The sequence below is a fragment of the Paramormyrops kingsleyae genome, chromosome 16 (assembly GCF_048594095.1).
Source record: "Paramormyrops kingsleyae isolate MSU_618 chromosome 16, PKINGS_0.4, whole genome shotgun sequence".
NCBI lineage: Eukaryota > Metazoa > Chordata > Actinopteri > Osteoglossiformes > Mormyridae > Paramormyrops > Paramormyrops kingsleyae.
In genome coordinates, this window is record NC_132812.1 from 24,108,997 (window position 1) to 24,136,863 (window position 27,867).

At 49.8% G+C, this 27,867-nt stretch overlaps 1 protein-coding gene across 1 annotated transcript; it reads left to right on the forward strand.

Moving 5' to 3' along the window:
* The first annotated feature begins 1,764 nt into the window (after positions 1–1,764).
* LOC111858382 (protein FAM117B) lies at positions 1,765–27,587 on the forward strand. Its single transcript, XM_023840129.2, has 8 exons — positions 1,765–2,803; positions 8,765–8,934; positions 15,488–15,580; positions 16,951–17,064; positions 23,983–24,126; positions 24,220–24,472; positions 25,095–25,215; positions 25,304–27,587. Exons 1-8 carry the CDS (start codon positions 2,017–2,019, stop codon positions 25,575–25,577), a joined length of 1,956 nt encoding a protein of 651 aa, XP_023695897.2. The 5' UTR covers positions 1,765–2,016; the 3' UTR covers positions 25,578–27,587.
* Positions 27,588–27,867: the final 280 nt, after the last annotated feature.

The window sequence follows — 27,867 nt, forward strand, 5'->3', positions numbered from 1 at the left end:
TAAAACATAGTGTCCTGTTACAAGCTGAAGCGAGGGCCTTAACCTGACAAAAAGGACCAGTTCTTTCTGCTACCCATACCGAAACCATGCTGTTCATTTGTAACGAAAATTGACCTATTTTTACAACTACAACTGTGTTACACTTCAGGAGGGTGGGTTTATGTTACAATGGAAAGCTTTGTTCAAGTTCCAATCGTAAATCTACTCATAAATCTCGGATCTTTTATTTTTACATGCAATACATGCATATAAAAATTCAATAACTATTTGCTATTACTTGTCAATAGATCACAACTCGCTCTTAAAATTTAACATCGGCACACAACGTATTAGAGGTCCGCTAAGACCACGTGATGATACTCTAAAACTTAAAAAAAAAAAAACAATAACAATCAGATTAGGTTAATTGCGTTTTTTTTTTTTATTAAATAAAAGCACACGATGCCGTACGTGTATTTCTGTGTGGAGAGTGTGAAAAACCCAGCTGCAGTTACTTTGCAATTCTTGTTGAAACTTGAAGGTGACATGTGACATCTGGCGCTACATCGGAGTTGCTCAAAACAGAAATGCCACTGAAATGTTTTTTTTTTTCTTCATTATTATTAAAGCTTGTATGAAATAAGACGAGGATGAACAAATGACGACATGCGATTATTCTGCTCAGAAGTATACTTGTTTAAAATGACATTTACATGAGACTGCTTGCTGTAAACCCATGTGCATTAATCAGTTGATTAAAGATACTGCTGGAAAAAAAAACTTTACGTTTGCGTCTGTTAATCCTGGAAGTTTTCCTTTGATTTGTATATGGGTCACAAAACTGCTGACGATTAACTGGGCGGCCACAGGAGGGTGATATTACGCACAAATAAAATCACAGTTCGATACACGTGTCTCCGATAACAAAGCGGATAATAAGCTGACGCCTTATGCTATCAAACGTGTCGGAGAGAAATATATATTTCAGTGTAATAAATTCCAACTGTGATTGGCTGTAACCCAACTTGAGCATTACATCAAGATTTCTTTTTAAATTGAAGTGAAGCACAATTTTGGAACCTGGTCCAGCAAAATGGTTTGAGTTCATATGCCAGTTGTGAGCTTGAAAAGAGATTAATTAAAGGAAATATGCAGAAAATTGATAAGTTTCATCGTACATGTACAACGATAACGGAGATATTCTATTCCATGATCTATTGTCAACAATATATACCTGCATTAAACCGTGCGAGATAAAGTTTCACGGCTACAATTTAAACATGCAAGTTAGCAAGTATGAAAAAGTAGTATGGTTTTCTAAAACGAGTATTTAAACCTCATTTGATACAGAAACGCAACAGATAATGTACATGAAGTAACAGAGACTTCTGAAACTGTAATCATTGGGGAATGACATGTCAAGAATATGTTCACACGATTAATGGTATCGACAAAACGAAAAGCTCTAGCTACCTCCTAACTGTAATAATCTAGGAAATGCTGTTTTTGGTGTTGTCTAAAATTATCTGCTATGTGTCCATTTCTTGAAGTTCAGTTTTTAATATATAAATAACCGGACATATTTCGGATCGGATATCTAAATGAAAAATGTATCATGTATGGCTTCCGTGATTTTGATACAACAAAAATCTTTTTACTTGTTTTTCATTGTAACGGGACGTGGTACCTTTAAGAAAAAAAAAGTTGGACATATTTGACTGTCCAATTAAAAGTTTCCATAAGTATGGATGTAGCCAATGAGAAGCGGGAGAGCTCTGTGTCTGGGGTTGGCACGGGCTCGCGGTGTGTGTCTAGGGACTGACTCGTTTTAGTATAGTGTCGCACAGTGTGTGTACTAGGAACAGTGCAACGTTGAGGAAAGTGGAGGCAAGACGTTAAATGGAGTCTACAGAAAATGGACCAAAGTAAACTCGATAGCCAAGTCATCATGAAGTCAGTTTAAGTAGTTAAGTGGGGAAAGTTTATATTGTTGTTTTTCTTTTTGGCTATATGACGCTGCTGGATTAAAACATAAAAATGTCTCAAAGAGTTCGAAGAAACGAGTCACCGACTTCCAACACTGGCACTGCAGGCAGTGCAACCGGTGGAGGTTCCGGCGGCGGTGGTGGTGGAGCAGGAGGTGCGGGAGTGGGTAACTCAAGCATGAGTCTGATAAGTCGCCTGCTGCCCATGAAGGCTACCGTTCCGTTTCAGCTAAGAGCTCAGGTTCAGTCACAGCCCCCCCTGCAGGCGAGGTCGTCGCATGGCGCCGACGGCGGATGCGGCGCAGCCACGCGCAGCGACGGCTGTAATGGCAAAGGAGGCGAAGCCGGCGCGCGAGCGCCTGCCTCGCTCAGCCGGAGCCCGACACGGGCCGCCGCCTCTACCAGCGCCGCGGCGCCGGTCTTTCCATCAGTTCCACCCCATTCCTCTCCGCCGTCCTCCACGGGCACCCAGATAGGGCCGTCCGCCGCGCCACAGCTGAAGGCTAGCCCCATTATTACGCCAGGCGCCGCCGGCAGACCCCCCCAGCCGACATCGTCGTTTTCGGGTGCAGCCTCCCAGCAGCTCGCTTTACCCCCGACGAACGGCAGAGTCCCCGGCTACGGCGGCTCCCCGTGTCCCTCCCCCACGCAGCAGCAGCCCTGGCTTGCCGAATGCTCTCCGCCGACACCTCCCCTGCAGGCACCGCCGCCGCCTTCCGAGTTACCATCGTCGGCTGGCCACCGGGGCAGACTGCAGCAGTCCCCGGCCCAGCGCCGGTCCCCGGAACATGGCAGACAGTCCCCGGAGAGGAGGAGTCCCAGCTCGCCTCTCTCCAAAGGTATGTGGCTTCGGTAACGAGACGCTGGTGGCCGGCCGAGAGGTCAGGTCAGCTGACCGGGTAACTGCTGCGGTAAGTCGGAGAGGGAGCCGGACACTTCGGGAGAAAGCCCCAGCATGATTTACAGGCAGTGGAAGCGGCAGATGAAAAACACCCTGAACTTATTATTATTATTATGTATTTATTTACCTCTTTTCTGAAGCTGACAGTTCACCTGAGCGCAAAGGCTCCTGTTTGCTTTTTATGAAGTGGTTCACCGGCTGTTTTTGAAGCGCCTTCTCCAGCTAAGGACCTTAGCGCTTAGCAGCTGATTGGACGCCAGGTGTCTAGGATGGCAGTTTTCTCAAGTCGTGTTAATTTTCGAAAAGGTGCCCCACTAAAACCCAGAAGTCCTTCATCCGATTACTGGCCATCTCCCCTGTCATTGTTGCTTGAGCCCGATACTGGTATTGCACCCATACTGCGGTGTGGGGAGGCCCCTGAGTGCACAAAGCCTATTAGCCACAGGCCTACCATGTGCTGTGCAGTACAGGAAACTTTCCTTGAGAGGATGGGGATCGAGCCCAAAAGCACCTGCATCTTTTAGAGTTGGGGGTTCCTGGGCCTTATCATCGACAGGAACCAGCTGTGTTTACTATAGAGCAAAGTGCTGAATCCATGACTTTAGACATTAGACATTTTACATATTGGCGTTGGTTGATCCAACCATTGATTTCCAATCACTTGGCCAACTCATGGTTGTAGATGTGGGCTGGAATCTATCCCAGTTAGTATAGTGAATAGGGCAGGGGTACACCCTGAAAGGGATGCCAGTGTACTGGAGTTCATTTATACAACTATTATCTGTCTACATCTGAGGATTCCCGTGTGGAGAACAGTATGCCGTCCAGGGTTGGGATGTGTGACCTTGCAGTGACATGTTGTTTTACACTGTAGGAATGCACACTGCAGTTATGTAGACCCTCCTCCATTACTACAGTGGTTTCATGGCAAATCTTTCATTGATATTGCTGTAAATTGGCTGTAGCTACAGATGTTAAGGCTCTGAGTCTGGATGACTTTCTCTCCAGTTGTAGTGGAGGAACTGCCATCTGTGTGGTCCTTCTTTGACTGATCCTCTTTAATGAATGTTTTTGTGTGCTTTATATGTGAAACAGAAGCAGAAACAGAAGCAGCTTTCACATTAAAAAAACATAAATATGGAAGAATTAACAAATAGTGCAGGTGACAGGGAGCGTGTATGGTCTGTCCTAGTAGTGTATGGAAATCATATTTACTGTGGATGGAGATGAGGTGTTCTCCCAGGGAAAAGTTTGCCCAGTGATCATAGCTTAAGCTCTGGTGGTTGACTCCCACAAGAAAACCACAGAAGTACTGTACCCCCGCCCCCCCCCAGCTTGCATGCACATTAGATGCAGTGTTTTTATAGTTTAACAATGACCATTTAGCCTGGATCGTGAGTCTGGACAGCAGGAGTATTGGTAGTAAATCATGCTTGTTTCCTTGGGTCTGAAATTTCAGTGGTGCATCAAGCAAATGTCGAATTTTGCTAATTTTTAGAATAGTACTTTTTGTTTGCAACTAAGAGGAGGCCATGGGGTAAACTCCTAAGCCAAACTTTTTGGTGGGTGGGGAGGAGTCGGCCCCAAACATCCAAGGCTGTCCTTTCGCCCCCTGAGAAATCGGCTACCCTGTATGCCCTGTGTTGATGAGAGCAGTTGGGACACCCTTCACTTTGGCTGAGATTGCCCTGCCAGTCACTCGGCCAGCAAGATCCCAGAGAAGAGAAAACAAACCATGGCATAGTCTGAATTTTCTGCCTTCCCTGTTCAGGCATGTCCCTCCCCCTCCTTTCCATTGTGAGCCAGTGGTTTTATTCATATCCTCGGAAAATACTGTTATTTTCCAGATGAGCATGCATCCCTTGAATACTGAGGGGAGGGAGGGAGAAGAGGGCATAGACAAGCAGGGAAAGGGTGGCGGAGCTATGGGAACCTGCAGGGAAGGGAGGAATCAAAGGGGGGGGGGGGGGTGCCAAAGGACACAGGCGTCCGCCACAAACAACATAATGGACCTGACCCAGTGATAAATGTCAGTTTTCCGGATTATGGGACTTGTGGGCGTGTTCCTTTATTTTTGCCTGAATTGAATCACTTTAGTGGTTTTGAACGCTTCCGTTCATTGAAATATTTCATCGATGAAAACACGTTTGTTGAGATTTTGTTTTTATCTTTTGAAATGGCCACCTCACTCTCCCTAAACTGCTCTCTTCCTCCTCCTGCCGCCCTGAGAATGGGGGTAGGCACCCAAAACCGAGTACTGCACACACTGTACCTCTTAGCCAGGTATTTATCCCAAATTCCTCCAGGCTCTAGCTGCTCAAGTCAAACGGTAAATTATAGTTGTTTTATGTGAAATACTGCAAGTGATTAAGTCTGTGAACAATAACTGGTGTGGTGAAATCATAGGAAGTAAGACAGTTCTGTGGTGGGGTAGTGACGGGATGGATCAGGGCAGGGCACGCTGGGGGCAGGGTGAGACCAGAGTCAGGCTTCCTGCCCCGTTGGCTTCTGAGTGAAAGCACAGTTCCTGCCAGCGATGTGCTCCGGGACCCGTCCAGCCAGCCTCTCAGGAGAGTGGAGGTGGCTGCTGTTTGCTGCTGTGTCTCCACATTGGCAAAGTACCGATGATGTACTAAACGTGCAGAGTCATTGGCGGGCATGTGGGCCACGCTGACTGTTTCCTTTGAACAGGCTGTCAGTTCCCTGTCTCTTAACAGGCAGTCTTGATGACATCATAACATAATGGACCCATTCAGATGAGATTTGGTTTGTTGTTCTGGGAATGCTTGTTTTTGTAATATTGTGGGTTTAAACTTGTTTATTCACTTTCATGTTTTTCAGTATTGATGTGGAATTAGTAATTACCTCTCAGTTGGATGTAATATGCGTAATATGAAGCACCCACAGTGCCAGACAAACAGGTTGTGTATGTGAGAGGGGGAGAGAGAGAGCACGGTGTCTTCTCTTGTTCTATCAGGTTTGCTGTCCCCCACTGTGGTCTACTCAACCCCCTTTTAAACCCATTTGGATTTTGCTTGTGGTTCCGCCTTGTTTAATTTCGGAAATAAAAATAATCTGTTGACAATAACTCTCCACATAAAGTGATTCATAGGTTCTTTTCCCAGCTTTCTTGATTAGGTCTTTAACAATGTAAACCTTATTCCAGTAATGTTTACTTCTGGGTATTTGAATGGTTAAGCACCATTTTGTGCTTGACTCTAGAATTCCATGCTGGGATATTCTTAACCACTGTCCCACATGCTTCTCCAAAACACAACATATATGTATATATCTCAAAAGACCAGATCAGAATTGGCTTTTATTAATATTGAAAGGATCAGATTGGGCTACCAAAAATGTGGATCGGGACATCCCTAGGAAAAAACACGAATCACAAATATTATTAAATATTACTATATTACCCAATTCTTTGAGAGTTCTTTCAAACTCTGCCCGCCTCTGTTGCTGTACTGTGAAATAGCTTTCTCCATTCCTCCTATACTCTTCTGTTATTGCCATAGTAAATAATAGTATTTTCTTTATAACTGCTGACTACACACGAATGCGGTGTGGGTTTAAAAATGTCATTTATTTCTGTGGTTAGAACATTAAACAGAAGAAACATGAGCATAACATTGACACTTGGGGAAATAAGAATCAGTTTGAGTAATACTTTGTATTTTATTTCAACCTTTACCTTTGAAATGAGAGAGAGAACTGGAGTGTAAAGCACAGGACTGTAGACCAAACAGTCTCCGCCGTGGGAGAAGTAGAGCAGATAAAACAGCTCTTGTCATAAAAGTGCTTAAGCTGGTCTGTGATCAGCAGACTGTTGCTCCTAGGTCCCATGTGTTGTTTTTCACGGATACGTTTCGAAGGGACTGTGTTCTGTTTGTAGCGTGGTCCTCTGAATTGTCTCAAGTATCTATTTCTTTTCCCTTCATTGATTTGTAGAAGTTGTTGGCACCAGATCAAAATCAGCACTGTGCCAGAACATGTTAACACTTCAAATGGACAGAGATGCTATGTATTGATAAGTCTGGCAAAATTATGCAGTCCTGAGATAAAGAATGTACACGATCCCCTATGAAGGCAAGACTTCGTCAGTTTCAGCAATGCAATATTGAAAGTTGAACTTTTATATGATTTAGATTTTATAGTGCTTTATACAATTTATGCTAGTTAGTGCCATTTATTTAGTTGAAAGAGATGTCCCAGCAGTGTGACTACATCTGACCTCATGTAATGCGTTTTCTGTTAGTAAGCCATGAGCGCTGCTTTATTCTCTGGTATTATGTAGCAGGAACCAAGGACGTCCTCAGATCAGCGTGGGCCGTTAAATAACGAACACCTGTTACCTCTGGGTGAGGCCACCCCCTTTTATTCTGTGAAATGTTTGCACATGGAAGTGATTGCTCTGCTAAGTTTTACACCAGGCAAAACTGAAGTGTTTAATTAGTAAACGGCCTAGAGGAAAAGCAGGGATTCCTGTGGCGTTAATTACACACGGCGGATTATATAGTGTACATGCTATCAGTGGTTGCGCTATCATCATGGGCGTTGAGCGTGGCAGCTTGGCAGGAGTGGACCCTGTCACATGGTCCCGTACCGCTGCCTTGTGGTGAATGTCCTGGGAGGGTCTGGGTTAACTCGCATGCCCGTGTGATGAAGGTCACAGCCGCCATCACCTTCCCGCCTGCGCTTCCTGAGCTCAGGTGTACCCAGCTGTGAAGGGGAATCTGCTTGAGTAACCTGCTTGTTCAGCAAGTGCCCCGTTACCCCAGCCTGGGAGAAGGCGCAAGACCCTCCCCACATGCCACAGGACTCAGCCATGCTGTAAACCTGTTCTGCAGAGAGGCATGATTTAGTCCCATAAATGCCTCCTCAGAACAGGCAGTCCTGCTATACTTTCACAGTGGTGGTGTTTTTGGGGCATTTTTCCTTCCTAAACCCACTCACGGAAACTTGAGTTTGGAGGACTTGTTGGTCCTCCTGCCACCCATGGTGTGTGTACAGTATGCTTCATCTGCGCAGATTTGTTTAGCTTCTCTTCCGCTTGCAGACATTCCTGATTCCCAGATGGTCCATCTAAAAGTGGTGTGATCTCTGTGTCTGTGTTCGCTGTGCAGTCAGCTAATGGAAAAAAAAAAAAAAAAGTCGGGGGTGGAGGTCTGGAAGGAAGCTGATGGGCAGCGGGCCGGTTGGGAGGTGCAGTGTTGTCTTTGTGCACGGAGCGAGCCACGGAGTTACTGTGCTGTTTCTGCACGTCTGTCAGTGGGCCACCAGGGTGACGAATAAAATAGCAGGGTTTGTGGTTTTCCTTCGGAGGGAAGGCTTTAAGTGGAGCATGTGATAGAAACGGAGAAGAGGAGCTTGGTGGACTTGTGGAACCAATGGGACAGGAATAGGGGGGAGGTGTGGGAAGATGAGGGGGGAATAGGGAGGGGTGATGGGGGTAATTACCCTTGGAGTTTAAAAAAAAAATGTAGGTCACGACGAGCGAGTTTCTCCCTGAAAGCCCGGCCCGGCCCCTGCTGATCTTTAAATGTGGGCGGTTGGCATGTTATACTACAGGCCCAAGACCAGACCTGCCGACTGCGCCTTTCTGAATGGGTAACGGTAACTGAGCAGATTAGGCTCCGATTGAGCGCTTTAATCCCGAGCGGTTGACGTCAGGAGAGATGTTATATGAGTCATACACCCAAGGATACAATAGCAGGGCCCTTCTTGCGTCTAGAGCCAGCAGACGCTCCTGCAGTAGTATGGTAGGGCTCTGAATATATTTCAATGTTACAAATTCTGCAAGATACAAATTCTGCACATACAACTGTGTGAATTCTAATAAAATGCTCTCCTTCTCTTGCTCTCCTCTCTTTCATGCCATCCCCTCCACGTGCAGAGAAGGCACGGATCCTGCCAGCATCTCCTCTGTACAGCTCCTGCTGCTCCTCCAGCATCCGACGAACCTCCTCCCTGGACACGCTCACGGGGCCCTACCTGTCAGGACATTGGCCTCGGGATGGGAGTCACGCCCAGTGTGCACCCTGCATGGTGGACCAGACCACTCAGGTGAGCCTGAGCCTGCCGACCCACACGTGCTGGGATGAGGAAGCGTCTGGCAGTAATGCAAAGGGTGTGGGCCGCCGTTACCATGCTGTCTGAGCGGCCATCTCAGGGTCCGTCTGTCATTGTTTACAGTGTTTTAGTGAGTGACCCAAAGGGCTGGTAGAATCTGTTAGACTCTGCAACATAAAAACTGTGAAACTTAACAGACGCAATCAGGCTTAGTGGGTATGTATACTCAGCCGACGGGCTACCTGTTTGACTCCTAAACCCCGTGGAAAACAAACATTTCCAAACTCGGAGTGTTCCTCTTGTCAGGGAGATTTAATATACTTGTGGTGTTTACATCAGAGTTCCTCAACCCAGTCCTCGGGGAGCCTCAGACGGTGCATGTTTTTGCTCCCTCCCAGCTCCCTGCCAGAACTAAAACGTGGACTGTCCGCGGGTCCCCAAGGACCGGGCTGAGAAACACTGGATCTACGTGTATGAAATGTACAACAGCAAGAGAGAGAGAGAGAGAGAGAGACCAGTGTGCACTCCGCTAGGGACGCTCTTTGGAGGTTATGGACCCCCGAGAGGTGTTCAGAGTATGGGACTGAAAGAGAGATGGACAGAAATGAAACATGAGAGAGGCTCTGGACAGATGGAAAGGAAGGGTGGAGGAGGCCCAGTGCGCTGAGAGACGGACGGATGTCGGGGCGTTTTTCTGGCAAGGCTGGTCCTGAGCCAGACTGATAGCTACATTCTTTCCCAGAGCGTTTTCCCTCTGTCCCCTTTTGGTCAAAGCGAAGGCGTACCCCCACCGCCCCCAAACCATTGCCTAAAGCATTGTTAAGTTTTAAAAGGCAGATCGTTCTCCGTCTTCTCTCATGGTTATCCCCTCTCTTGGTCTCCTGGGAGGCTGTGAGCTGTTTGTGTTTCTGTTTGCTCTCTCTTGTTTTGCCAGCAGGACTGTGGCTTTTCAGCCTTCCTCTCTCCTCTCCTGTCTTGCTTTCACCTCTTTGCTTTATCCTTCTGTTCCTCCTCCTGTTCTTTGTCTCACCCTTTTTTTGTTGCGCTTATGGGCCCTGTGTGTGTGTGTGTGTGTGTGTGTGTGTGTGTGAGCCAGGATTTACCATCAGATAGAAACTCAGATGAACACTTGAATCATTTTAAGAAACTAAAACCTTGATCAGTGGTCCTCGGAGTTTCTGAGAGTGGGATTAGAACTGATTCGTGGCATTAAATGCACACTGAATGACAGGTTTCCACAATGACTGTGGTGAGTGTGTGCATGCCAGTAGACCTTTGATCTTCTTCACTGTCTCGGCCTTTTGTGCATTTGCGTTGACGTGGTCCGTTGTGGTCGCGATCAAGCTTTCTGTCATATACCCCATTCAGACACGGCTGTCTGTTTTGATGTCGCCCACTGCCTGGGCGCAGTGCCTCTTCCCAGGGGGCCGTTGTCATGAACGCTACGTCCTCAGATGGCCTGGGGCTGCTGCCGTGGATCCCATTCCTCCATCTTCCCTCAAATGCCCTGCACAGGGGGCCATAAAGAAAAATGATCGCGACCAAGAATGTGGTATTTGGAAGACATCCGCTGGGTTTGGTCCTGGGAGCCTCCTGCCAAAAACAACTAGACCAGCGTGATGTGCTAGTTGCCATGGCGGTGCACTGGTGCGCCTGGCGACCACACAAATAACCCTGATAAAGTAGCTCGCACAGTGAAGCCCTTCACGGCCCCTTAGCTCAGCACTTTTTATGTGTGCACACGCATATGCAAAAACACAACAGGTTCACTTCAGCTTTAACAGGGATATTTTGCTTAATGCAGTTTGTTGGAAGGTAATTAGCCCAGGGCTGATCAACACCAGTGAGTCTTATTCGTTGTCAAGGAAAAAAAAAAAAGTAATGTTTATATACATCATTGACATGCTCTAGACTTCATATCCTTTTCAGTCTTCCATAAGAGATCTTCTGCAGTCTCACTAATGAAAGTAAGCCAAAATGTGATCAGACCCTCAAACTAATTTAGAGAACTGTGATTTGATGATGATGATGAAAACCCTTTATTGCTGTTGCAATACACCATGTCACCAGTCACAAGTACCAGTGAAAAACTGGCCATCAACCTGACCATACATACACAAACATCACATTATAGGGGGTAGACAGGTCAGGAAGACAGGGGATATACGAAGAACAGAGAAAACAGAATTACATGAGGAGAGAGGAGGAGAATAAACAAACAGCCCCCAGACTGTACTCCAGTAGGGAGTACAATGTAGGAACAGAAAAAAAAACACCTTGGCAACATAAACACATAGTCACTACACCTTACAACATAAAACTTGCAACAGGGGAGGGGAATGGGGAGGTGGAGGTAGCCCAGCATAGACACACAGCCATCCAGTCCTGCAGCCAGAGGCGCTGGTCACAGACCCACCTGTTCACACTGGGGGTATGAAGCGGTGGTGATTTAAAGTTAGAATAAATGTTATGCCTTTGGAGCACCCCCCCCCAGCCCTGGTCAGCCTTGAAATAGTCTGAAATTGAAGCAGAGCTTCACTCACGGGGAGTGGTGGAGCAGAGCTGGGAAACGGAGGTGGCTGTGCACGGCCTTTTCATGAGCTGTCAGCTGTCCCCGAACGATCTCTCCCAGGGGACGTGAGACTGTGTGTGTGTGTGAGCACACGCACACACACACGCTCGCGCGCAGCAAGCTGTACAGCAGTGTTATTTAACCCCATGCAGAAGAGGGAGGGTTTAGGATGTCTGGGGGAGAAAACTGCCATCCACGCTAATGCAGGTGCTGCTCAGCTGATCCTCTGCTCATCCGGCTCCTTCCCCGGAGAGGAGTGTAGGGGAGAGAGAGAGAAAGAGAGAGCATGGTGTCATCGCAGCAGCACTAAAGAGCCGGGTGGTTTTGTGAAGTCATCTGCCATTGGCAGGTGCCACCTGAAGAGACCCTTTTATGGTAATGACCAACAATGGGGGCCCCGGGCCCTCAATGGCAGCCTTCAGAAGGAAGGGCCCCACTGAACGGCACGAACAAAGGTCCTTTGAAGACTTTAAGTAGATGGGTACTAAAATCAAGGGTTACTTGAGTTATGCAGGAACATGGGTCCTGGCGCCATCATGGCCGCCAGTTCAACCCTCGCAGTTCGAAACACAATCGCTCATCAGAAATGAAGAGCCTGCGTCATGAAATTGTAACTAGGCCTTTGTGTAACCGTTAAACAGATCACCTGTGATGAAGTGGACCTTTTATTAATGTGTATACACACACACACCATGTGACATTCACCCGGATAAGATAACACAGTGGCTCAGTAGGTGGTGTCTTTTAACCAAGAGTGATTTACGGTTCATGCGGAAGTTTAGTTTGGCACTGAACGGTGCTTTTACACAACGGGGCAGTTTGGGTAATGTGCTGGGCTGATGGGTACAAAGCCGGGGTGCTCTGGGAAACCAGGCCAGAACGCTGTTCCTCTATCTGCAGGCCCACATCCTTATCTGCTGACCCTTCCTGTTGGATGCTAAATGCTAAAAGCCAACAGCGGCAATGTATCATTATCAGTGATTGTGTGGAATAAGGATCGCCCCCCCCCCCCCCCCCCAAAAAAAAAAACATTCCCTTTTAAAAGGGGGCTGTGAAACTTAGCTGGTAAAAATCTCTACTATTTCCAGCCATAAACCTTTCGTTGGTGTTGAAGATTTCATAGGTTTGAGTGTTCACAGATGACACGTGATGTCACGGGCTTGCAAGTCTTTTCTGTTCACCACCACCACCGCCCCCCCGCCCTGTCCTCACAATGGGCTGTTTGTGTTCAGGGCTAATTTGCACTGATGTAGCCACGTACCTGGATAGGCTGCTAAATGGACACCCCGCAAAGCAGCCATCTTTCACCAAGGCTCTGAGAAACCCCTGTTCCCTCAATGGAGACTTCAGGAGTCCCCTAATATCTAAATGACCCTTTTTTATTTGTCTGGTTTGCTTTATGGTATATTTCAGTATGTGTCATGTACTATGCGATGGGCTGTCTCCCTCCTATTCCCTCTGCTTAAGACACCACAAACTGTGGGTATCCTGATGGAAATACTGCCAGATCTTTAATAGCGGGGCATGTTCCTGTTATGCGGCACATGGAAAGAGAGGTTCTGGGTATGAATGGTCAGCAGGCTGTCCCTCTTCAGTTAGCCCAAATCTTACCCGGCCCAGCAGCAACCCCCCACCATCCACACAGCTGGTGAACAGAGCACCGTTTGTGCCTGGGACCGTGGTGCTTGACTGGAAACCTTAAACCGGTGGGAAGGAGGAAGCGATGCACGGCTGTGTCCCAGGCCTCCGACGGGACCTGCACCGCTGCTCCCAGCGCCTCGTTCCCCTTTCCTACCTCGACTGCGAGTGCGGTGTTCAGGCGGCATGTGGCAGGCTGTGTTTGCCTGCTCTGCAGAGGAGCGGCGCAGATAAGCTTAACTGTAGGTTCTTATATCCACCTGCCTCTGTCAGTCTGTTACTCTGAATGCAGCTGCGGGAAATGGAGCAGCCAGAGCAGAAGCGCGCTTCCCCAGCTGTGATATGAGGGGACGTGGATAAAAGGGCCTGAACCAAGCCCAGCCTCGCATGATCTCTATGTACGGACAGGAGGAGTCAGGAGCTGTTCCCAGGGCGATCCTCGAGGAGGAAGTAGCTGGTACCATGCTGTTATGGGGGAGAGATGCTGGGAGTCAGTCTGCCGCAGCAACTGGAAGAAAGAGCACTTTTCATGGGCTGCACCGCCACGCAGCCTGCAGTCCAGAGCTACTGCTGGGCTTCCGCTGTCAGACTGCTGTATGGCAACGGGAAGTATTAATATCACGCTTTAACTCCCCCCCCCCAAAGAATTAGTGACATGCACAGGCATGTCTGGAGGCGAGCGAGAGAGGGTAAGGCCAGACAAGCCCAGTGTTGTCCCTTGTACCCTTGTAGTCTTTAATGGCAGTTTAGCGTGTGCAGTTTATGAGGAATATTTGACGGTGCTGGGAATGCAATTAGCATGGCTCAGGTGGATCAATCCCGAGAGGCACAGCAACGTCAAACAGATCCCCGTTTGGAGCCGGGCCTGTTTGCCCGTCGGCCTCTCATGCCTGTTCCCGTGTTAGTGGCCTGTTTCAGCGGCCGGCCCTGCCCTGTTTTCCCAGCTGTGATAACGAACTCTGCCTGACATCCCCCAGGCCTTAGGCTTCCTCCCCGCTCCGCGTTCAGGATGCTTCTCCCCTGACCCGCTCATCGGAAGCCCTTTATCTCCGCAGGCTTTTAAAATAAAGAATAGAAACCCGGAAGACAGACTAGTACTCCTAAACTCCCGAGCGTGCAGAGCGAGACTCTCTGGACAGACACTATGCTGAGGGGCAGGAGGGGGGTCCGTGCTGTGCCCTGCTGACCACCCAGCCTGCCCCCCTGTAGGACGCCAGTCTGAGTGCCAGCGTCGGGCTCTCTCGCTTCTGTGAACCCCACTAATCCCCCCCCCCCCCCCTAGGCTTGTGCCCCTCTTCACTGCGATGGTGATCACGGCTCCCCCGTGCCTGTCACTCACGCATCTCCCAGGCTGCCTGCCACACAGACGCCCTGATCTCCCAGCACCTCCCTGGCTTGCTCCTTTGGGACTTGCCAAAGCGTGGAGGCGGAGCGATGGGGATGAGCACGGGGTCACAGCCTCCCCCCGATTCCCTGGGAATCAGGGTCACGGTCTCCAGAAAGCTTCACTCCCATGAGGACCCCCCGCCATGCCGAGCTCTGCATCCGCCCCGCCCTCCGTCCTCTTCAGACGCCTACACAGCAGCGGTGCTCTGGCTACCGTGGCGACCCATGCTTACTAAGCATGACAGCTTTGTGGGGGGGGGGGGGCAGGGCGTCGTGTCTCAGCTTCCTTCCTAGCCCAGGGGGCCCCGTGGCTGGAGCTCTCGCACGCAGCGCCAGGAGACATCCACACCGGCCGCCGGTATTCTGTCTGCCCCATTCCATTGTTTGCTGGCTTTAAAGATTCCCCTTACAGTTACCTTTCTATGCAGCATCTGCCAGAGGAAGAATATTCTGGGTGTTTGTTTTTTTTTTATTGTGTTGTGCCCCCCCACCCCCAAACCCCCACTGGGCTTTCAATGACACTCTAGTTAGCCCCAACCCCAGGGGGTCACGCTGGAGATGTTTTGTGATGGCCTGTCTACGCTCATCTCCAGCCTGCTGTCCAGCTCGCCGTCCCCAGTCTCGCAGGGCCCAGCCACCGTGTGTGACTCCCGCTGCCGTGTTTGTGTGTTGGGGGGGGGGGGTTGGGGGGGGGCTGGGAAGCTGACATGAATGGGCTGACGAATGTTCACAGGCCAAATCCATTAGCAAGGTGTTTAGAAGCAGAGACGGGAGATGGCCCCGCCCCCGCGGCCCCCACACTCCGCGGCCCCACGCCGCCACCGCCGCACATGCTCTGTTTGCACTTATTTGCGATCCTGAGCTAACACACTCACTTGTGAACAGTGCTGTGCTCATTTCTCTCTCATGGATGAATGTTTTCAGCTCACCCCCTATACCCCCTCCTTCCAGACTCCCAGTGCCTGGGCAGATGACCCTTCGGAGAAGAGGAGGGGCTCCCATAAGCGCTCTGCCTCCTGGGGGAGCACCGACCAGCTTAAAGAGGTCAGGGAGACGCTCCCCCCCCCCCTACAGCCTGCCTTTGTGTCGCATTCAGAGAGGCCACAGCAGTGTTATCCCACAATCCCACACTTGCCCTGCTCTGTGTGATCGTGGCTGGGGGCGGCCTGGGGGGGTCATTGTCATATTAATCTGCAGTGGACTGAAAGCTGCTTCCCCAGTGTCATCTCTCATTTCATGCCCCCCAAGTCACATCCTTACTGCATGTTTCCTCACTTCTTACTTTATATGTTTTCTTCCGTCCTCATACTTATGTAGCCAGTAAACCGTTTCCATGACGTTCCACTGCATTTCCAGTCTGTCCCAAGACCTGGCCTCTCTCTCCAGTCCGGATGTCCACTGTTTATTTTCCCTTTTTGGAAGGGGGGGTATATCAGATGAGGGCTTTTCCACAGTTTCACCCCCCCCTATTCTTTAATTCATGTTGTTCTCTCCTCCCTGTTTTTTAATCCATCCGTCCCTGCATACTGCCTCCCCCCCCCAGTCTGTCCGCCCCGCTGTCCCTGAAGCCGGCTGTATAATGAGCAGGGGAAGAATGTGGGAAGAATGTGTCTTTCATCTGGGGCGTTTGATGAAAACAAAAGCGAGGGGTGAGAGACGGTGCCGTGCCCCCCCTCGCCCACTGGCCTGCCCCCAGGGCACGCCCCTGTATCTGCTCCTCGGGTCGCTGGAGGCCGCCCTCGTAGGGATTCCTGAACCGGGGCCTTAACCTCACGCATCCGTCACCCTCTTCACAGCTCGGAGATAAGGAGCTCAGCTCTGCAGTCCGTGGCCCAGAGGCAGCATGGCTCTTAAATATATTTTCCATTAATGAGCGTTAAAAAGGCTTAATTCCTCACATCACCAGTGGAGTCGAGCAGCACACTTCTGGGAACCTATAAAATAAATATATGCTGCGTTACAATTTAATTACCCGGCAGTGTCCCTCACTAAAACCAAGCATCATTCATCACAGAGGGAAGTTAAGTCCAGTGCCTTTTCTGTGAAACGCATTTACCTACAGAGGATTGGGGGGTGGTCAGCGTGCACAGAGACCCCTCCCCCAGGTGCCTCGTGTTAACATCTGTAAACGTTTAAAGGTGCCGGTCAGTTTGGGCACGGCTCTTTGCCCGAGTTCCACAGGTGGTGTTTTCAGTGGAGCGGATAATGGAAGCATGGCTGCAGACGCCAGTGGGGCCCGGCTGAGCGACTTTAATTAAAGATAAACACCCTGAGGCAGGGGGGGCCGCAGGAGTGGGGGCCGTCATGCGGGACTCTGGCTGCGGTGCTGTCAGCTGTCTGTACACCGTTACTTATGCTTGTCTACCGCTTGGCCTCTGTCCTTAATACTATGTCATCCCCCCCCCCCCCCTCAGATCGCCAAGTTACGGCAGCAGCTACAGCGCAGCAAACACAGCAGCCGGCACCACCGGGACAAGGACCGCAAGTCTCCCTTCAATGGCAGCCATGCCGCCATCAGCCAATCACAGGTCAGAATTCGTAGGACTCTACATGCTCCTTTAATTTACTTAATATATGTAGGATATGTTTTTTTGCTATATATTTTCATTACCTTTTGTCTCACTCTTTTTATATTTCTCTATAATTTGCACGTTTCAATCTTGCAAGCCTCATCAGAGGCTTGCAATCACAGGCAAGAATACATAGGACTGTACATGCTCCTTTATTGATGGCCACTCTATCATCAGCCAATCACAGGCGAGAATACATAGGACTGTACATGCTCCTTTATTGATGGCCACTCTATCATCAGCCAATCACAGGTGAGAATACATAGGACTGTACATGCTCCTTTATTGATGGCCACTCTATCATCAGCCAATCACAGGTGAGAATACATAGGACTGTACATGCTCCTTTATTGATGGCCACTCTATCATCAGCCAATCACAGGTGAGAATACATAGGACTGTACATGCTCCTTTATTTTGATGGCCACTCTACTATCAGCCAATCATAGTTAAGAATGCACACAATGCACTCTTCTTGTTGGATCCTGTGACACCCATAAATATTCTCTTAGGCATATCAAGGTATGTGACTGTGAAAATAATACCTCTTACCTTTTTTAAGTTTATGTATCGGGTTTGTAAATCATCTGACTGCTGGCAACATGGTGATTCGTCAAGAGATGGGTGAGTTTTTGCCAGTGGGTGGACAGCGGCAGGTAATGTTGGCAGAACCAGTGCTAACTTCAGAAGCCACGGTGCCTTGCGCCATTGGGCTCCTCACTGGGGCCGTGATTTAGTCAGACGGCAAGTCATGGTTGATGTGTGACACTTAGAGCACCATTTAGCCTGCACAATGACGGTTGAATTCAGTGCTATACATGGATACATCACCATGTTCAGAGCAGGTTCAGGATCGCTTGTAAATGTGCAGGTTTGAGGGCGGAGTCTCTGTGTGCTTGTGAACGTGTATATCAGGGCACCTGGACATTCACTTTTCTGTGCAAATGTGTGTGATTTGTACACTGGTTCATTTCACCAAAGCTTGTTGCTGTATTTGTTTGATTTGTACGTGTGTGTTGCCCCTTTGGAGCCCATGTGCGTCCTTCCCCTCTCTCCGCGTCCGTATGACAGGGCCGCCCGCGCTGGCCAGGTGCGGCTTTATTCACCCCCCTGAAAGGCGCCTCCTTGTCAGCGCATTCAATGGCCCAGACACTGGGCCCTGGCCTTCAGCTGCTAGCCAGTCTTTGTGTTTGCCCACAAATCAATTCGCCATTTGGTCAGCGGGCCCCACCAACGGCCCCGGCTGAGCTTGGCGCTGCCAGCAGCTCAATTCATAGCGTCCTGTGTGTGTGTGTGTGTGTGTGTGTGTGTGTGTGTGTGTGTGTGTGTGTGTGTGTGTGTGTGTGTGTGTGTGGGGTGTGGGGGGGGGGAGATCTCTAGGTGGTTGTGATAGTCTGGGCCCTTCTGTCACAGCTGCCTCTGGCTTGGAAATGATGTTCATTGTGCCTCTGGATCATCCACACAACTGCGGTGGTTTCCAGTGTGTCTCTGAACGGACCATAGGGTTCTGTCGAGTCCCGGCTTTTGTTTGATGTGTGATCACCCCTGGGTGATCCAGGCTGTGTCATGCCAAGATGGACACAGTGTCCCCTCCGGTTGGCCCTCCGGTGTGTCTGGTGCTGAGAGAGTGCCCCCCCATAGACAGGCAGTCCCGTTAACATGCAATGATTTAAAAAAAATTGCAGAAAATTTGCAGATACTCTGCAGCAGGGACAGTAATCAATCGACAGTCACGTTACTGATTGTTGTGAGCAGTTAGCGTCGGAGCCGATGACGGATTCAGGCCTTGTCCAGACCTGGCATGTTGCATATACGTAGGTGTGTGTGTGTGCACACGCTGTACACCATGGTCTTCTGAGCCGTAATTAAAGGGGTGGCGTGTCTGTCTCCTCCCACTTTCTCTGGGGTCGCTCTGCTTTGCATTAGCCATGATGGTAAGCAGCTGGTTCTGAGCGCTGCTGAGTTGCCCGTTGATCACGGCATTGTGTGTTTGTGGGGAATGTTCATTCGCCAAGCCGGTCCGGGAATTAAACGTGTCTTCCCAGAAAATGCCCCGGCATAGCATATGCACCAGGACAGGCAGCTGGTGGGGTTAAACCACATTCTTCAGCTGACAAACCCTAGAGAGGAGGGAGAAGAATACAACTGTTGATTCTCAGCATTCATGCGGCAGCACTGTGCCTGCACGCCTGCCCCCTTCAGTTAGCTCTCATTTTAACCCCAGTCTCACCACCCCCCCCCAATCGAGGCTAATGACATTGATGTAAAACCAGGCTGGGTGTTAGCATGAGCGTGACCTCTGTTGGGAACCTGGGGCAGGGGGGATTGGAGTGGGGGGAGGAGAGAAGGCGTAGGCTGGGGGTTGGGGGTGGAGATGAAGCAGCAGTCCGTGTTACAGTGCTGTTAGGCTGCAGTGCTGTTAGGCTGCAGTGCTGTTAGGCTGCAGTGCTGTTAGGCTGCAGTGCTGTTAGGCTGCAGTGCTGTTAGGCTGCAGTGTGGGGAACAGGCAAGTGAGAGAAACATTCATTGGGTTAACGGACGTGATTTACAGGAAGTAAATTCCATCTGACCAGGTGCCGCTGCAGCTGTGAAGCACATGGATAGCTGTTGGTTTAGGTCTGATGAAGGACTCGTGTGAATCTCTGAAAAGCCGGCAGATGTTTAGCGTATAAAATGCTGAAAAGTATTATTAAGTGCCAGTGAAGTAAACGCAGGTCAGTTTTGTGCAGGTAAGGAGAAGCGGTGGGATGTGCAGGTGGTGTCTGTGGTGACCCCTGTGAGGCCATGTTGGAAAGATCCCAGATAAGAAACTGCATATACAGGGGACACAATTCCCAGGGCGGAGTAATTCGTCCAAACCCTGGTGCCGCATGGAGTGTTGGGTGAGTGGTTGGTGAGCCAAACTTACCAGTGCTCCTGTAACTCTTTCAGTGGCCAAGGTCGGGAGGCAGGCATCGGCTGAGTATTTCAGAGGGGGGCAGTGTGTTTGCACATGGCTGCCTGGTTAGAAGTCAGTTTCACTTGTCTTTATTCCAAATTGCATTTCTTGTCTCATTGCTTCTCACCAGTAAATCATCTGGGCTTATTCAGGTCTGTCATAGTTTTGTCCAGAACCTGAGGTTGGTTTCCAAAGCAGTCTGGGTGGCAATGCTGCCCACTGGTGGGGAAAATGGGAAACAATCTAGGAATTACTTATCTAATTTCTTGAGGCTTTGCACATTTATTTGCAGAAAATTTGCACCAACATGTGGTCTACTATTTTCCTTAGAGCGATCAGCCTTCCTCATTTGCCCTAGCCTATGCAAGATGTGACCCAAGACCGTGTGACCATTTTGGAAGCCAATTATCGGTGCTTCCTGTTATTCAGGATCTGAAAGTTACCAAGCATTCAAAGACATGACAGGACGTCTCCCTGTGTGCTGGAGGAGAAACTATTAGCACGCGATCTCTAATTAAAGTCAACTGTAGGTTGAGCAGACTCCATCTGTGCAGTCTGTTCAGTGGAGATGATGGGGGGGGGGCTGCGGAGCTGGTCTCGGGCTGACACTGTGGACCGGCCAGACAGACAGTGCAGGCTATGGCCTTCCCTGATTGGCCTACCTACCCCAATCCCCCACCCATGTGAACTGTGAGCATGTTGAGTGCTCAGACTCAAACTAGAGGGTTGCTGGTTGGGTCTGCCTGTGCTACCCCCTCCCTGGGTGTCCTGTTGGTGCTGATTAATTAAATCCCAGCAGGGAGCAAAATCTCCAATTCAGTTGGAGGAGTCTCAGCTGATTTTAAACACGAGTTCCTCACATGTGCTTCAGATTGGTAGTAAATATCTTGTTCCCACCCAGCTGGTCACTCTCTCCTAAATCCATAATTCACAGATGTAAACAGACACTGCAGTGGCTCTGCAGACAGCCGGCATTCTGTTGTTGGTTTCGGAAGCAAACATTCGCTGACAGACCTGACAAAGGGGATGCTTCATTTGGTGCAGCACGCTATCCTGTGAGAGTCAGTCAGGCTTCCTGGCGTTCTCTGACAGCATGACATTCTATCACTACTCCAAATGTCCAGAAAGTTCACTGGAGGAATGGAGGAGTGCGTTCCTTGAATGCACGTGTGCGCTTGTCTTTGTGTTTGGGGCCCATCTCACTCCACGCAGACAAATTAGGCCAGCCTGTCACATGGCAGCCAAGTTTTGAAACGCCCCACTTTTTTTCCCAGCCCTGCCCCAGTTCGGCACCGCCTTGTGAAACTGGGAGACGTGGAAGGGCCTGTCCCAGCTGACGACAGACTGGTTTAAAATAGACGGCGCTGTGGCCCCAAATGGCGTCCGGGGGACGAGGGCACCGGCCCGGTCCTGCTCTTTGTACGGACCCGGCCTGCGGACGATGGTTACCGGTAGATCTAGACGCAGCCTGACAGCTGCCCCGCGAGAGACCGTCACGCTCTCAGCCACGTCGTGGCTCTGCAGCACGCTTCTGTCCAGAACCTTCCGTGCTTCGGCTTCCTGTTTCCGAAACGTTCCATAGCTGCTTCTCAGATGACAGGGAGTCATTTTCCTGAAAGTCACAGATGTAACAGGAGCATTCCGCCTCGTGTGTTATGTGGAACTGTGGCAGGTATTGGCTACAGGGGAACAAGGACTGCGGCCACTGCTGTTGTACCCTTATGCTGTACCTGAAATGACTCGTTTTACTGCTGCATGTGTAAATAGATGTGAAGTTAATACTAGTATTTTGTGACCGGCTATTGGTGTGTGTGTGTATGTGACTCTGTTCCCAAGGATGCCAGCGCTCATCACATTTACAGCTTTGTTTGCTGCTGATCTGCTCTATCGCCTGCCAGCTGTTCCAGGTCTAGTTGCTCCTAAAGTCCCTCCTGCTGAATCCGGGCTACCAGACACTCTGGTCCAGCACTGTCAAGAGGATGAGTCGTCCTGGACGGGCTTGTGGGAAAGGGGGGGTGAGCAGGTCGGCAGAGTCTGGGGGGGGGGGGACATGGCCCACTGGGGTTTTGTTAGCCTCTCAGCGCTGAGAGTTGAGTGCCCAGTTCGGTTGTCATGTTACAGGGAAAAGTGAGTCAGGGAGGGAGGGAGGGGGGGAGTAAATAGGAGAGGAGGAGAGAGTGAGTGAGACAGAAGGAAGCAGAAGGAAGGATAAAATTTAAGGACTTTTCAGGATGACTGGAAGCGGGCATCGCGGAAAGGTGAGGGGAGGCTTTCCTGAAAGCTGCTTGTTTATGCCTGAGTCTCTGCGTTAGTGGTGCTGGACTGTGGAATGAAACGGCGGATCGGCACCCGACATGCAGCAGGATGGAGGTTCACAGCTTGGTTCATCCTCCCTGCTCCCTTTCCCATCTGGGCTGTCCGGGAGGGTGATGTTCCCGTCGGGTGCTTTGTGACTCCCTACGGGAGTCGGCTGTCTCCTAGCGGTGCCACATCTCTGCCGCATGGAGATTCGGTCACCTGCTGGCACTGGCAGCCAGAGGGGTCATCCATGTGCGGGCTGGACACGGGGCTCTCGGGCCGTCTGCGTGAGGCTCCAGGAGGCAGCCAGTCTCAGGCTGGGAGCAGAGATCTGCCAGGGAAACCGAGTTATGTAACAGCGTGAGGCACAGCGGGGTGAGGGGGAGCAGTACAGTGTGTGTGTGTGTGTGTGTGTGTGTGTGTGTGTGGGGCTATGTGATGTTCTCATGGGTCAATGTTTGTGTCAGTATGTAGCTGTGTAACACTGTTTGGGTCAGAGTGTGTAGCTGTGTAATGCTATCTGTGTCAGTATGTAACCCAAACTGAGTCTGTGTGTAGCTGTGTACTGCTGTTTGGGTCTGCATGTGCCCAGTGCTGTATAACGCTGTTTGGGTCTGCATGTGCCCAGTGCTGTGTATCTGTGTTTGGGTTTGCATGTGCCCAGTGCTGTGTATCTGTGTTTGGGTTTGCATGTGCCCAGTGCTGTGTATCTGTGTTTGGGTTTGCATGTGCCCAGTGCTGTGTATCTGTGTTTGGGTTTGCATGTGCCCAGTGCTGTGTATCTGTGTTTGGGTTTGCATGTGCCCAGTGCTGTGTATCTGTGTTTGGGTTTGCATGTGCCCAGTGCTGTGTATCTGTGTTTGGGTCTGCATGTGCCCAGTGCTGTATAACGCTGTTTGGGTCTGCATGTGCGCAGTGCTGTGTAACGCTGTTTGGGTCTGCATGTGCGCAGTGCTGTGTAACGCTGTTTGGGTCTGCGTGTGCCCAGTGCTGTGTAACAAACTTTGGGTCTGATTGTGTGCATCTGTGTTTGGGTTTGCATGTGCCCAGTGCTGTGTATCTGTGTTTGGGTTTGCATGTGCCCAGTGCTGTGTATCTGTGTTTGGGTTTGCATGTGCCCAGTGCTGTGTATCTGTGTTTGGGTTTGCATGTGCCCAGTGCTGTGTATCTGTGTTTGGGTCTGCATGTGCCCAGTGCTGTGTATCTGTGTTTGGGTCTGCATGTGCCCAGTGCTGTGTAGCTGTGTTTGGGTCTGCATGTGCCCAGTGCTGTGTAGCTGTGTTTGGGTCTGCATGTGCCCAGTGCTGTGTAGCTGTGTTTGGGTCTGCATGTGCCCAGTGCTGTGTAACACTGTTTGGGTCTGCGTGTGCCCAGTGCTGTGTAGCTGTGTTTGGGTCTGCGTGTGCCCAGTGCTGTGTAACGCTGTGTTTGGGTCTGCGTGTGCGCAGTGCTGTGTAACGCTGTGTTTGGGTCTGCATATGCGCAGTGCTGAGTAACTCTGTGTTTGGGTCTGCATATGCGCAGTGCTGCGTAATGCCATGCTCCCTGCTGGTGGTACTGTGGTGAATAGCTCCTGTGAATCCCCACTGCTGCTCCCTCTGTGGTCTGAACCGGTGCTGTGCCCTTTCCCCTCTGTCCAGGTACCCATTCCCAAGAGCATCCTGGTGCCCATCCCCATCTCCAAGTCGACGGTGTCCCGATTCCGGAACAGCGTGGAGGGGCTGAACCAGGAGATTGAGCGCATCATCATCCACGAGCCAGGAGATCGTGATGAGCAGCTCATGGTGAGACCCCCCCCCCCTGTGGCCACCCCTGTTTCTTCTCCATGTCACATTGGCGCTATGTAACCTGCATATCTGTGTCACGCTCTCTCCCAGCCTCAGGACGTCCCCGATGGCCACCGAGCCCCCCCGCCCCTGCCCCACCGCAGCAGCAGCACCCGCAGCATCGACACCCAGACGCCCTCGGGAGGTAGAGGAGGCCTCACGGCTGGTGGGGGAGGTGGTAACCACAGCAACAACAGCAGCCGCTCCCAGTCCACGTCCCCCACCTTCCTGACGGTGACCAGCGACGCAGGGCCGGAGAGCCCCTGCTCCAGCGAAGAGCTTCTGAATGACGGGCGAGAGAAAGGTGACCTCCCCCCACAGAGCTGGATAATATTTATATAAAATTATAATTGTCATGAACTTAAAGTGCAGGCTGTCATGGGTAATTAAATTGAAGGTTGACAGTATTTTCATGGACTGCTTGTATGTGTAACCAAATGCTCTTGCTTTAAGATGGTTCCATTTAAGGTATTTTGACTTTACAATGGTGCGATAACAATGCACATTCAGTAGTCATCAAACGTTGAATTTTAATCTGTTCCCAGGCTAGGGATATACCATACGATACTTTCTACTGATGCAAGCATCCATGCAGCCACGCGTTTCTGTAGCGATTGCAAATGTAAACATGCCATACAGTGTTTAACAGCGTATCATACAGTGTTTTTTCTGTATTTAACTAAAACTTGTATTCATTTATTTACTTTTCAATTACTGGTATTTAGTTACAGTAATTATTTAGTGACAGTAGTTAGCTGGTATATCGCATACATATTCAACGTACGATATATTCCATTTATGGTCCATCGGAAAGTAACGCCATTTTAAATCGAGGAGCAGCTGTGTATTATTTCCTGGTTGGCTTGTATTTGCTTCTGAATCATGCTCTGACAAGCACATGTGACAGGAGATCCTTCTGCCCACAGATCCGTATCCCAGTTCCCCCCTCCCCAAATACGCCTCGTCCCCCAAGCCCAACAACAGCTACATGTTTAAGAGGGAGCCGCCAGAGGGCTGCGAGAGGGTCAAGGCCTTCGAGGAGACACCGTGAGTCGCATCTGCACCCGCCGCTGGGCACCATAAACCGCCGGTGTGTTTCATCATGTCACGCTGGTACTTCCCCGCCCCATTTCAGCTCCCGGCTGCCGCATGAGATCCCACAATTCCTGTGCCCGGACAGGAACAAGGTCAACTTCATCCCCAAGAGCGGCTCTGCCTTCTGCCTGGTCAGCATCCTCAAGCCCCTCCTTCCCACACAGGAGCTCACCTTTAAGGGCGGGCATGGGCCACCCCCCTCCGTGGGCCCCTCCCCGCTCTACCCTGAGCCAGACCAGCGTGTGTCTCGGGGCACCAGCACTTCCAGCCAGCAGTCCTGCCTCCCATGGCACCTGGAGGAGCCTGACAGCTAAGAGGCGCTACACCACACATGAACACTGCCCCCACTAGGCCAAGCACGTGTACTACAGTGTCTCCCTCATGAATGTGGTTCCACCCCCCCACCACTGCCAGCTCTTTCCAAAACAGAAAAGGCCTGATAGGTTTCTTAGGTACTTTTCAGCTGGGTTACCGTGAGGCATAGGTGGCCCCTTCTGACCCCGAAACCACAGAACAGCGCTCAGGAACAGGCACGCCACACCATGCCGATTTCAAAACTCCGCTTGTGTCCTTGATGGGTTTTTTTGTTTTTACTTTTTTTTGTTTTTGGCCTAGAGACACTTTGATGGGAAAATGATTTCTAAAAATGTACCGGTGAGCTTTCCTGGAGGAGCATAGACAGGACTCAGCTTTATGGGGACCAAGCTGGCCTGCTTCACCGCAAAAGTCTCATGTTGTATGTGAGTGAGAGGTGCGTGAGCGCGTTTGGTAAGGGAGCGCAGAGGCGAGTGTATCCTGACTCTGGTTGTGTGGGTGGATATCTGGGCGGCTCCTGTGTGTGGTGTGTGTGTGTGGTTTTTACATTTTATGTGCTTTTTATTTGTGGTTTAAACATGATGGAAATAGGGTTAGCGGAAAAAAATCAGGAAAGTGTGTCACAGGACGGCAGCCTCTGGCCAGATAAATCACCTGAACTGGTCACCACAGTGATCTGTTGGTCCTCCACCCCCATAAGGCAGTCTGCAATCTGCATGACCGGCTCAGTAGCTGATAGTTAGTAGAAACAAGTGTGCAGGTGGTGAAACTGGACAAAAAATGTGGGTGGATGGCTGTCCAGGGGCCACTGAGACGACCAGGCTGTACATCTAGCAGAAGGGAGATCCGACCGGAGCCAGACTCAGAACCGTAACTGGACCACAGTGAAGCCAGGCCTAGTCTGAGAGATGATTCCAAACTAGCCGCAGGTAACTGGCATGGGAACATTGTCTGGGTAAAACACCCTACGTCTTCAAGATGTTCTTTTCAGTGTTTATAGTAGCTAAGGTTAAGGTGCAATGAACGAGCGAGTGGTGTTCCATTTGTCTGAAATGTGCACACGTTCAAAGCTGAGGTGTTCTGCCTCACTGATCTGCGACCTGTTTTACCCAGAATGGCTCATATTCCACTCCCTCTTTATTGGTATTTAATGGCGACCTGCTACAGTGAGTGAGTACAGTGTTTATGTTGAAGCCCAGTGAAGCCTCTACCTTCGTTTTAAACTGTCAGCTGAAATTGAGATGACCTTAACGGTGCGAGTATGTGGACCTCGTGAAAGCAGATGCTTAGTCAGCTTGCGGGACTCCGGCCTGTACGCACACATCGCCACGTCAGAGTCATCTCTGTTCTTTTCAGGGTCGAGGGCTTGGTCCAAAAAAGCAGAACCTTCCTGTGTGTTTCTTTTGGTCACTTTCCATCACCCTCATTATCAGTTATCACTTTTAGTACCATTTTAATATGTTGTGCTTTAAGGAAACGATGTTACTTGAATATTCCAGCACTTTTCCCTGCATTGCGTCAGTCAGTTATATACGGCTGTCTGATAAAACAGATATTTAAAAAGGCCTGTTTGTTTCTTACAACTTATGACTGCTTGCGTAGTTCTGCCCTCAGGAATGTAACAAAACAATGCAGCATTTCTATTAAATGCAAATATAGACTATATCAACATCAATACCTTCTTTTCAGTAGTTAATGTATCATATTCAGACAGAACACCTTTCTGTGTGTGTGTCATTTCTAGATAGTCCTACCTGTTGACAGACCTAATCGTAAAGTAACTGACTAAAAGATCAGGAATGTGTAGGTGTGAGTGAAGGTCTTTACCAAGGCATTCAGAGATAGTGCTTTGATTCAGTTATTGCAGGAGACGTATATTTTATTACTGCATATCGGTTTCCCGTCCCTTCTCTACTATGTTTGTATTTAATTTGGGCTTTTCTCCCAGTCCCCATTTCCTCCCCGAGGTCCATCTATCTGACGATCAATAAAACTGCACTTGTTGTAAACGTCGCCTTTGTGGTCACTGCCTCACAGACAGCCCACGATGTAATCAGATTTAAACAGTGACGCATCATACTGCTCAAGGTACACAATTCAAAATGTAATCCTTCTACACTGGTCTTTTAAACAGGTGGGGGGGTGGGATCTGTACCTCAAAGCCTGGGAAACGCACTTGTGAAGTCATACCTGTCAGTATCCATATGGCATAAAAGCATTTTACATTTAAAAACAAAACCCTGATTGGATTTCTAAGGGTTGCACAACAACCCACCAGACACCATCCGT